At 33.6% G+C, this 12527-nt stretch overlaps 3 protein-coding genes across 3 annotated transcripts; 2 read left to right on the forward strand and 1 right to left on the reverse strand.

Moving 5' to 3' along the window:
* Positions 1-64: 64 nt before the first annotated feature.
* On the reverse strand, positions 65-1409 carry LOC123709321 (proteasome subunit beta type-2). The gene is made up of 4 exons (XM_045660557.1): positions 1198-1409; positions 668-861; positions 329-491; positions 65-248 (listed from the first exon to the last, which is right to left on the reverse strand). The coding sequence occupies exons 1-4, from the start codon at positions 1301-1303 to the stop codon at positions 94-96; spliced, it is 618 nt and encodes a 205-aa protein (XP_045516513.1). The 5' UTR covers positions 1304-1409; the 3' UTR covers positions 65-93.
* A 126-nt stretch (positions 1410-1535) lies between these two features.
* On the forward strand, positions 1536-4189 carry LOC123709306 (mitochondrial tRNA-specific 2-thiouridylase 1). The gene is made up of 5 exons (XM_045660532.1): positions 1536-1853; positions 1923-2273; positions 2383-2609; positions 2687-2854; positions 2999-4189. Exons 1-5 carry the CDS (start codon positions 1778-1780, stop codon positions 3308-3310), a joined length of 1134 nt encoding a protein of 377 aa, XP_045516488.1. The 5' UTR covers positions 1536-1777; the 3' UTR covers positions 3311-4189.
* A 950-nt stretch (positions 4190-5139) lies between these two features.
* LOC123714022 (synaptobrevin homolog YKT6) lies at positions 5140-7306 on the forward strand. The gene is made up of 2 exons (XM_045668022.1): positions 5140-5337; positions 5432-7306. The coding sequence occupies exon 2, from the start codon at positions 5449-5451 to the stop codon at positions 6043-6045; it is 597 nt and encodes a 198-aa protein (XP_045523978.1). The 5' UTR covers positions 5140-5337; positions 5432-5448; the 3' UTR covers positions 6046-7306.
* The last annotated feature ends 5221 nt before the right edge of the window (positions 7307-12527 follow it).

Here is a 12527-nt window from a genome sequence, read left to right on the forward strand (position 1 = left end):
CCTACTTATATATATTTAAAATCATATTAAATAAATTTTATGAGGTAAAGAAAGTGAAACAAAATCACCTTTCAATCTGTATTCTTAAAAAAATTATTGTGAAGATTTAGAATTAATAACAGGCAGGGTTCTTACACCATCATTATTGACAATTGTAACTTGAAAGTTTGGTAAGCTCACAAACAAACGCCGATGCACCTCCTGAACACATAGTTTTAATATATCATACGCTTCTTCTTCAGTTAAATCTGAAATTATTACACAATTTCATTTATTTTAAATCAGTTATATTAGAATTACTTGTCTATTAGTTGTAACCTGGTATTACCTTTTTTATACTGTCGATCCATGATACTCAAGCTGAGAAAACCTCCAAACCCATGAGCTGCAAATGGTACCTTTACACTGGAAGCTAGGTAATCCATGAAATATAGTTCTGGGCCATTTTCTTTATCATAACCACCCATTAAAACATTCACAAAGTATGGTGTCTGGAAAAAAACAATTTGTATTTAAAGTGCAACAACATTTTCCATGTAGTGGACAATTTAAATTCTGACTGGTCAATCAGTCAAGACTCATTACTATGCCAGAAATATGTCTATGCATATGCATGGTATCTGTGTCATGTGAAAATTCATTAATTCAAAGTCTATAAATTATTTACACTGCTTCGGAGGTACTCTGCCAAATATCTCCTTGTAAAGTTAGCAGCAGCAGATGGACCAAGCTCATAACTGTTACGCATTTTGTATAATTGGATATTTTTTGCTATGTATTCTGCAAACTGGGTTGTGTCTCCTGAATCACCAGCAACTCCCATGACAAGCTTGTTGGATATTTTATAAATTTTTTCTTCATCTGAAAAAAGCTTCTTATATTAGTAATCAAAAAACTTATGTCAAAAGAACTGCTTGCATCATAATTTATTAAGTATTCTAAGGGCAAAAAATAGTAAAGGTGAAGTTACTTTCACTCGAAAGCCAAAACATAATTACTATTACCCCAGCAAAGGAGTGAGGAAACCTACATGATACATAGACATTTGTAGGTTCATCAAACTATAAAATTCTTGTTCACTAGAAAAATGAATTATATTTAACAAAGAGCACTGCAAATTATATGACAATTAAGATAACTAAGGTCTTAACGATGATGATAGAACTTTAAAAATTAATTGAAAAAGTGCAAACTCACCATCTTTCATGACCATAATACTATGACTGTTTGTCTGATCAGCAGCTATCATAACGAAATCCTTGCCTTGGATTCCAAGTAGACATTGTAATTGAATGTTCGACATTGTATATTATAAGTCGTAAAAAAACGCGAGCCGCAAAACTTCCAAACAAATCACGCACAAAGCGACGACGGGTGATCGGCGAGATTCTATGCAAACGTCAACCTGATATTGTCAAGTCATTTATCGTTATAGAGTAAACTATATATAAAAAAAATATTTTAACAGATTAGATAGACTTTTAAACTTTAGAGTTTTCTGGGTTATATACATATTTTACGAAAAATTTAATTGCGATTAAGAGGTCGTAGAACATAGAGATTTACTGTACCAAATGAAAAATCGGTACATTGGTTAATTTGAAAATTATGAGATGGTACATCTTAAAGACAATCGAACGAAAAGGAAGATTGAGGACTGTCAAAAAATATGCCATCTTTTAACCAATCACCAAAAACCTTTGATTATATAAATATTTAAGACCAACAACATGGTTATTTCATACTTTCACATTATATCAAAAAATATTAGCACAACATGTTCAAAAAAATTGCCGTCGGTATTTCTGGTGGTGTAGATAGTGCTGTAACAGCATTTCTGTTAAAGAGCGCCGGTATGTTTTTAAATATTTAATTGTTTATTGAAAGTATAAAGTAGTACTTTAATATTATTATTTTAACAGGCTACCAGGTGGAAGGAGTTTTCATGAGAAATTGGGACAATAATTACGAAGCAGGTTTTTGTTCAGATGAGAAAGATTATGAAGATGCATCTTTTGTTTGTCGTAAGCTTGATGTTCCTCTACACAGAGTGCACTTTATAAAAGAATATTGGAATGATGTTTTCACCACTTTATTAAAGGAATATGAGTCAGGATTGACCCCAAATCCGGATATACTCTGCAACAGATATATTAAATTTGATAGGTTTTTTGAACATTGCAGGAACAATTTAGCTGTAGATGCCATTGCAACTGGCCACTATGCTAATACAACTTTTGGACCATATTTAGATAATTTTAAAGAAAATGAAAGTAAGTTGATATTCTAATAGCAATATTATCATTATGAAGCATATTTTATAGCTACTGTGTAGTCACATATAGTTATAATGCTTAAAAAATAATAAGGGTTTTTTTGTAGGTGTAAAGCTTCTACAGCCAGTTGATAAACATAAAGATCAAACATTTTTTATGTCCCAAGTAAAACAATTCTCATTAAGAAGATGTATGTTTCCATTGGCAAGATATTTGAAAAGTGAAGTAAGAGAAATAGCAAGAAAGAAGGGTCTTATGAATATTGCTAGAAAAAGGGATAGTACAGGAATATGTTTTATTGGCAAAAAGAGATTTAAAAACTTCATTCAAGAGGTATAGTCAATTCTAACATCATAATTATAGGTAGTTCTAGAATTCAAGATGATAAATTTTGTATATCTTTGTTTTAGTTTATTCCTGAGAAGAATGGACACTTTATTGATATAGACACAGGACAAATTGTGGGAGAGCATACTGGTATCCATAAATGGACAATAGGACAACGATGTTGTTTGCGAAGCTTTAAAGATGCATACTTTATATTTAAAAAAGATGTAGTTTCTAATAATATTTATGTTGTAAGTATAATATTCAATTTCAAGATATATTAATTTTAAATCAAATAGGTGTAAATATTGTAGTGATTGGATTGGGCCAAGAAATGACAAGAATATGAAATATAATTTTTCTAAATTTACAAAACTTGCAATTATTGTTTTCAGGTTGCGTGTACTAAACATCCTGCCCTTTGGAATAATATTTGCTACACCACCCAGCCTCACTGGATTTCTGAAGAACCGGTAGATTTAGTTAAGAAATGTGTATGGAAGGCCTATTTTAGATTCCAACATACTAAGCCTTTAGTACCTTGCCGGGTAGTTAAGAACTCTGATGGCTTAACAATAATATTAGAGCAAAATTTAAGAGCAATAACAGAAGGGCAATATGGGGTTCTGTATAGTAATAATATATGTTACGGTAGTGCAAAGATAAAAGATATTCATAAAAACCTTAAACTGCCTTCTATTGAATAAGTCTTAATTTTATACAGAAGACTAACACAATAGTCATATTGTATACATTGTTAATGTTAATATTATTATGTGGAAAAAATAAATATTTGCTGTTATAAGCAGAAAACTGTTTTCAATAATATCACCTTTTCCAATATGTTTGGCTCTTGTGTTATGTAGCTGTAGTCTGTAAGAGCTAATTAGTGTTGTTGCGTCTAGTCGGTAAAGCCGATAATCCGGCCACTTTCGTAGTCGGCAACCATTCGCCTAAGAGCGCCGACTATGCGACTTCTTCGTATGTCAGAATAAAATTAATATTTTATTTACTGTCTACAACTAATATATATCATCAATTTTCAATTTAATTGCGAATGCGTAATATATTACATTAAATAAAAAGGCTGTTAATCAATATTTATTTAATATTTTATAATCAGTCTCTAAAATTACTTGCTTTTAAAGACAAAATAATATACGAAGGGCGGTCAAAAAGTTCGCGGAATGACAGGGACGGGTAATGAAATGAAACATTCAATTATTTTCCTTTTCAATGTATTCTCCCTTAACTCTAATACATTTATCAGATCTGTCAAATAATTTATTAATACCGTCGAAAAAAAGGCCGAAATTGTCGACTTCACTTTATCATCGTTGCAAAACTTTTTTCCATGCAGTTATTTCTTTATTTTTGGAAACCAATAATAGTCGCTAGAGGCCAGATCTAGGCTGTGACGCATCGATGAATGGCAACTGTCACAAAAAGGCTGGTGTGCACGGGCGCATTGTTGTACAAAAGCAACACACCTTTTGTAAGCTTTCCTCGCCTTTATCTTGAACAGTTTCTATTAATTGCTCTAGTAAAGAAGCGAAGAACCTGTCACGGTGACACCAAATTCCTTATAATCGATCAAAAGGATGCCTTCTGTATTTTTCCGGCTCTTTGCGACTTAGGCCCTATACATCATAGTGTGCCTTTTTTATGCCACTGCATCGACTCAAGTTCATAATGTTAAACCCAAGTTTCACCAGTAACAATTCGGGCCATAACTTCCTTTACTGTAACCGTTTGTACTCCACAAAAATTTTATATATACAAACAATGAGTCACTGAATTAGCGTCTACATGCATAAGTAAACTCATCCCTGCTAACTCCACCGAACTTTTTGAAGGTAGCATTCCGAAAAATGTATATCTTGCTGTTTGAGTGAAAAAATATATAATCTAGGGTTATATTATAGGTATTTATATTATATACATACATTTATAGGTATTTAATTATAAATATGTCAATTATTCCAGATGATTGGAAGAAAGAAGTTAATCATGTGAAGAGACTTGAAGAAGAGTAGGCAGAGGTAGCAACACCTCACACGAAAAGAAGATTACCGATACAGATTGTTCACCTACATTCAAGCAAATAAATGAATATTATTATTATTAACTTTTTTGTTGTCTGTACTTTTCGGCGGTGGAAGACGTCACGCATTGTGACAAGGTTGCATCGCAATATCAAAAAAAATCTTTAACAAAATTCGTTACCAAAGATGTCTGCAATACTATGAAAAGTTTACGCTTAAGTTTTTTTTATTTTTTTTTTATGTACATCTTTAAAAAAATCTTTATTTTTTATTTTTACAGAATGCACCCGTATTTTACGAAGCTCAACTAAATATTTGGCTAAATGTAAAATTTGTTCTGTAGAATAAAGAGACAAATTTTGTTTTTCACCATAAATTCCTATCATCAATATTTTTGTTCCGCTTTTCCCTTTCCTGTCTTCAAGTGCACTGTGCAACCTACAGAATCCGAAATGTCATAATTCATAGGGTCAATTGTTCACTGTCATTAACAATTGTCATTGACAGTTATAGTCATGTAAAGCAAAAAAATTGTTAAAAATTTAGCTTGATAAAAGAAATTTATAAATTACGCTAAATATTACATATTATTAAATTATAATCACATTGTATATTGTACATTTGGTTTCACAAGTCTTGTTGTGACGCTAACTATTAACTACTAACTATAACATTATTATAACACGTAGGTATGTTACTTTCACTTTATCTAAAAATTGTGATTAATAAAGTTTAGTATCAAACATTATTAAACTATTAACTTTTTGCTTAATTACTTTACAGGCATTTAAATATTGATCATGGTGAAGGTATATGGACTTGTGGTTTTGTATAAAGGAGTGACCAGTGCCACAATTTTAAAAGCAGCATATGATTTACAAAGCTTTAGTTTTTTCCAAAGATCTTCTGTTCAAGAGTTTATGACTTTTGTGAGTAAGACAATTGTTGAGAGAACACATCAAGCATCCAGGCAATCAGTAAAAGAAGGTGAATATATGGTTCAAGTATATGTAAGAGCAGATAACCTTGCAGGGGTTCTTATATCAGATCATGAATATCCGAATAGAGTTGCACATACTCTTATAACAAAACTGCTTGATGATTTTTCTGCTAAAGTGCCAGTGGCAATTTGGCAGACTGGAGATGAAACAACTATTGACTTTCCTGTCCTCCCACAATATTTAGCCAAATATCAGAATCCTAAGGAAGCAGATGCTTTGACTAAAATACAGAATGACTTAGATGAAACTAAAATTATTCTTCATGACACAATCAAAGCTGTGTTAGAGAGGGGAGAAAAATTGGATGACTTAGTCGAAAAATCAAATAGTCTTTCTATGCATAGTAAAGCATTCTATAAGACTGCTCGTAAGACAAATAGTTGTTGTAATTTTTGAGGGATTTTGATGTTGATTTCAAATGATTGAATATTATATTTGCCTAAAACAGTATGAAAAGCATTTTATATGTAATGTGTTAAATTGTTGTTCTTAGCATTTTTTGAGTATAGATAAATGTATAATCCTGATATATTAAAATAAATATTATAAAATAGGTAAGACTGATATGGATTACCATTATGTAAAGCACTTAGCTTACGGAATACTTAATATGGATGAGATTAGCATGAATAAATCTATTTTGAAAACCTAAATCAATCCCACTAAATGATTACTACCATGTTTATGAGTGATGTTATATACAATATTATAAAATGTATGAAATCTCAATAAATTATCTTATGTAACAAAAATATTACAGTGTGATATTCTCAATGTGTATTATGTATGGTCTTCTATATCAATGTATCTGTAGGATCTATTCTAGTAGATATAGTTGTATTTATATTGCCAATTATGTAGCATGAATCCATACTGATTATATAGTAGAGGTTGTCCTTACAAGCTAGTTTGTTCCTAATATGGTTTAATTTTACCTTAAGCTTTCAATTCATTAGCTTAAGCATGTTTGCAATATTTTTTTTCTTAAATACATGTCTAGAGAACAAAAGGATGTCTAGAAATCACTTTACGTATGTAGATTAATATTTGTCTATATCTAGTTACTATATGGTAACCTATGTATTAATTAGATATTATGTTCTTAGCTATGTTCTAGAAATGTAATGGTAACATATGCTTGCAGAATGTTCAAGATGCAATTGGTCTCTGTTGTGTACACACATGCTCAATCCATTATAGGTACAGCAATCAATGCTCCAAAGCACAATAGTTAAAAGATGAGAGTTTGCATGTAAACTGTAAAGCCCTCTAATCAGTGTAATGTAGAGTTCACTTATCTTATCTTTCTGTTAATAATTTTGGTCACAAACCATTATATTATCTATTGTCTATTCAGCCATGGAGGCAAAAACATAAAATTAATATAAATATTATCATAATATTTTGACGATTGTGTGTCCAGGCCAGAGATTTGAATTGAAACTGCAGGTGCACACAATAAAGTAAAATATGTGAACATAACATGGAGTTGTTCTGTGATCAATCTGAAATAATTATGAAACATTATTTTTAGTTAAATATAATGTTATTGTTAGTTCAAATGATGACTATACATTGACTATAGATGTTTTGTTTTGATTACGAATTTTTATTTTATATAGTAAAATTTGCTTAACCTTTTAAATAAACGTGGCATTAAGTATTCAGTTGTTTTTAAATTGTTTCTCCTAAAATTATTAATATTATTGTCTTGGTTAACGCAAGTACCACATTTTTAAATAAAACTTCCTTATTCGGATTTATCATATTATTTAATCTATATGTTACAATTCATAATACTGTGGTCATTGTGGTCAGTCATTTTACTACTAGCCTTCGCCCAGATGTGAGCACAGTGCTCCATATGGGGTCGAATTAAGGCTTTTTACGGTAATAAGCCGGCTTGGAGTAAAGTAAGCTGGACTAACTTGGACTAGATTTAGGAGAACCCAGTTCGAGACTCCAACGTAGCAAAGCTTTGACTTCGGTCACCAGTTTGTTCTGTTACTGATCCACAACAGTTCGAGAAATACCTGTACGGCCAATCTAAAGAGTAGTATGCTATCCGTATAGCAATGAATGTTAATTTCTTGCAATGTTGCTAAGTTGCGACATGCCATTGTTATGCAGAAGAAAAACACTTGACTCGGGTTTTTAGTCAGAACATGCTCCGTCACTGACCACCTGGAAATCGAGTTTCTCGAGGAGTTCATAGGCTGATAGTATCGAAAGAAGCGCTAGATAACCCAGGAGCTGGCCGTTGATAATGGTTTCTATTAGATATTTTGTAGAACAAGTAGGTAGTAGGTCGGTTCACAGCCTTATTTAGGGATTGTGTGAAGCGGGTGAAGCGAATTTCCAGCAGTTTGGGACCAGTGTCGAGCGTTAAAGGCACCTTAGGCGCAGAGCAATTAGGAGGAATCTCCTGATTCTCTTCTCTGTGCAGGGATGGAGGGCTGACGGAAACTCCTTTGGAGAGCTTTGGCGAGAGACCAGATGGTCCTGATGAGTTCACGAAGGAAGGCGGGCCAATGTCTCTGCCAAATCTGACAATGCACTCAGCTTTTGCTTAGCATTGTCCTTTTTGAAGGTCCTGGAGGCAGAGTTATATGCTTTTTAAGTTTGCCGAAGCTGATTCTCGGGATGTCGCTGCTTCTGCCCACGATTTAAAACATTGCTTTAGACGCGAGGCCGCATTGACGTTTACAACCAGAGCTGTGTTTCCTTAAGCTTTTTAGTATAACTATAGATGATACTCTCACCTACATGAAACATAAAATGCCTTTGCCTTTTTACATAACTTGCATATGAAAAACGAAATGGGCAAGTCCTTAACTAAACTATCTAGATTGAACTTGATAGTCCCGTGACTCCGGACTTATACGTTATAACAAGAACTAGCTATGGCCTATGGGTGAAATCCGCGATGTTATATTGATACATCATATCAATGAAAATTTTCTTGTTCAGTTTCTTGATTTTTCTCCAACTTACAAACGTTTTCAGCAAGCTTAAATACGACCGTTTGAGAAGAGGCTCTATTTCATTACAGAAAATTTTAATTTACACCAAGTTTTTCAGTATATAGAAATATTTTTTCAGACAGTTTCCATGCGAGTTTATTCACGTGGTGTAGTTTTCAAGAAACTCAGGACTGGTTATACCCCTTTTATGGAGGAACATTCTAGAGTGAAATTTCTTGGTATGGGACTAGGACGGAATCATAAGCAAAAGAAAAGGAAAATCGAAAATTTTTGAAGCAAGACAACATTCTAGAACTTTGAAACTTTAAATGCTCAAACACTAATTAGACAGTGTTTTGTCAAGTTATTTGTGTTTCTTTATTGCACTTTCAAATTCCTCGTTGATAACCTATTTCTTTTTGACTGTTTCTCAATATTTTAAAATAGTAATTTCTTTCAAAAATGTCTAGCAATCGTAGATTATATGATATGATATTTATATATAAAAAATAACAGTAAATGAGAGGAAAATACAATTTCTTTTTTGTTTGTGTTTCAAAGTTGTCGATGTCTCCCGGTGCTTGACATTATTTTTTTTTTGTAGCGTAGATATTCAAGAATAATATTTATTAAAATCAGTCGCGAATACATGCAGCTTCGGAAGTTATCGCGACAAGTATGACACAAGTCAGAAAACAGAATATCTATATTTATTGTCGTTTCTAATGTTGAAGTATTTAATGTATTAGTTTGCGATTATTTATTGATAAGAGAGCGTTTTATCTTTATTTTGCACTTATAACGCGGTATAATTTAATCAACAAATTAATTAGTAAATAATATATAAAGAGTGGGTTTCTATAAAATATAGCTATTACAAATTCGTAATAAAACTAAACAGACTTCTATTTTCAAGTGTTCAGAACCGTAAGTTATTAAATTCATACACGGAAAGAGGAAGAAACGCTCTAAATCTCTATCAACAGTTTTAATAACCAACTATCATGTTTCCATAGTCAAGATGTGCTTTATTATCAGTGGTATTCAAAGGTATCTTATTCACATATAGCAAAAGCTAAAAGATTTTTTTACAAAGCAGAATGTTCTGCTGAAATCGAAGGAGTGGATTTAAGTTTGATTAAAGGGTTTTAAAGTTAATAAAAAACGCAGTTTCTCCTGCAAAAAATCTAATTAACCTAAGTATTAAATACGGGCTTTATCCAAACGATTTAAAAACAGGTTGTGTAAGACCTGTCTTTAAAAAAGGACAAAAAAGGTGATTATGCCAACTACCGTCCTATAACGATACTATCTTCTATAAACAAGGTAGTAGAAAAATGTATCGGGGAACAAATTAGATCTTTTTTTAAGCGACAGGACATAATATACAAGAACCAATTCGGGTTTCAAGCAGGCAAACATACCACGGGACTGGACTATCGCGTTTCACGGACGAAGTATATAATAACTTAGATCTTCAAAATATACTCTTACTTTACTCATCGATTTTTCCAGCGCTTTTGACACTTTGGATCATAAACAACTTGAGGGTAACTTAATCATATAGGAATTCAAGGGCCACTAGGCACTTGGTGTTCAGATTATTTAAAAAATCGTGCTTATGTAGTGAAAATAAACAATACCCACAGCGAGGTGGTTTCAATAACAGAAGGCACCGCCCAACGCTCGGTCCTCGAGCCTCTCCAGTTTTTGACTTACGTAAACCAAATCCATAACCAAGTAGAATATTCCACTTGTTACGAATTCGCAGATGATACCTGTTTGTTAGTTGGAGATAGGGACCCTCATAAAGCTATTGAACGACTTCAATCTGACTTTAACAACATTCTAAAGTGGTGCCACGACGCTAAACTAGTACTCAACATTGAAAAGACAAAACTGCTTACTATACAATCCAATTCCATCAAGGAAGCTACTGGTATAGTATTGTTGGCTCATAAACACGTATGTCTCCACAAATCAACCGTGTGCAAGTGCCCTTCTATAGAAATAATTGATAAACAAAAATATCTGGGATTAATTATAGACAAAAACATCCATTGGAATCAACACATAGAATACGTTTGTGATACAATACTCAAACAGCGTATCCCATTTAAAACAAAACTTGCACTTTACGAGGCGTTTTGTGAGTCAGTCATCAATTACGGTCTAAGTAGCTACGGTAGAACTTATGCAACGTATCTCAACCGTATATATAACCTCCAAACGCGAATCCTCAAACATGTTGTCTCGAGAAATGTGCTCAATTCATATAAAAATAAAGAAAGATGAATTATTAAACACTGCAAAATATTGCCCGTAACAGAAAAAGTAAATAAGTGCCTTCTAGTCGAGCACTTTTTCCGAGATGACATAAAAATACAAGTGGATCATGATGTTGAGACTCGAGCGGTAACGCAGATTCGGCTCTACATCGAGAGCTAACAACGTATATGGCGAGAGAACGTTTTATTTGCTACCGCTAGTAAATGGTCTACCCAATCAGATATTAGATAGCCTAACGCTAACCAACATAAACAGTAAATTAAAAAAAACTACTTTTATATGCAATTGTCGCGCTCCTAAACTAGAATGTTATGGTTACACAGCGGTTTTCTAATGTAACATATTCTGATTATATTATTTTGTATAAAAAGGAGAAATTAATAATAATATTACAAGCTCTCTTTCATTGGGTGTTATGATAAATGCTGAAAAATTTGGCAATTATGCCCTGAAAACTGCCAAACTCTATGTAAGTAATTGTGATACATGCCATCTTCAGTTCACAAAATTGTAATTCATGGTGAAAGTATCATTAAGCCTTGCTTCCTAATGGTCAACTTTTAGAAGATTCGCAAGAATGCCGTTATAAGTTTAGGGTAGTTTTGGTTTATGTTGATTGGTCCTTATTTGGTTAAAATAAAACTTCCTAATAATTCGTTGAGAAGAGGTGAAGATGGAATGTGGAATGTGTTTAATTTTTAAAAACTGTAGATTTATATACAAAAATTATCCTACCTGGCCACTGGTGGTAACATGTGGTACCAAGATGCGAAGGGTGCGTAGACAATAAAATCGAGGTCCTTTTTGTTGCGCGCAACCGTCGAAGGGTACGAACGTGTTCTTCTCAGAACAGTTCGACATCGTGGTATAACGGTAACGCAATTAACTGTTCTTTTCAGAACAAATTATTGTTTCATGACGACACGTACTAATCACCTACAGGATTCCCCCTCTAGCGAAGCGTACCGGCAGGCGTATAACGCGGCCTCGGCGAGTTGTTCTTGTAGGTATTGAGGTGTTCCCAGTGTCTTGTTGTTTCAGGTTGTTGTCATTTTGATGTTTCAGGCTATTTGATGGTTCATGTAGTTCGCTCGCACTTGATGTGTTTTGCTTGTTGCAGGTACTCGTTGTTGTATCAGTAGGCACATCTTGCTCGGCGATAGTGTAGGCAGGTTTGAGTCTGTCGATAGAGATATTCATTTCACGGTTAGGTAACTGCAGCGTGAATATCTTGCTGTCTCGTTTCAGCACGCGATAGGGTCCGTCGTAAGGTGCTTGTAATGGCTTCTTTACGGCGTCTATGCGTACGAATACGTATTCACATGTTTGCAGGTCGCGGTGTACAAATATGGGTTTTGTGTTGCTGTGTGGTTGACTCGGCATTGGTTGCAGGTTACGTATTGCGTCGCGCAGCTGATCGATGTAGCCAGAGTCCATGATGACGTCATTGCGGGTCGTTGATAAGAAATCACCGGGTAAGCGTATGTTGCAACCGTAGGTAAGCTGAGCGGCGCTTACGCCGGTGTCACTTCGCATAGCGGCGCGTACTCCGAGTAGGACGGTTGGGAGCTCGTTGATCCAGCTTCTTGCGGTCTGTAGTCTTGCTTTTAATGCGGCTTTAAGGAC

This window comes from Pieris brassicae, chromosome 1 (genome assembly GCF_905147105.1).
Source record: "Pieris brassicae chromosome 1, ilPieBrab1.1, whole genome shotgun sequence".
NCBI classification, from domain to species: Eukaryota; Metazoa; Arthropoda; class Insecta; order Lepidoptera; family Pieridae; genus Pieris; species Pieris brassicae.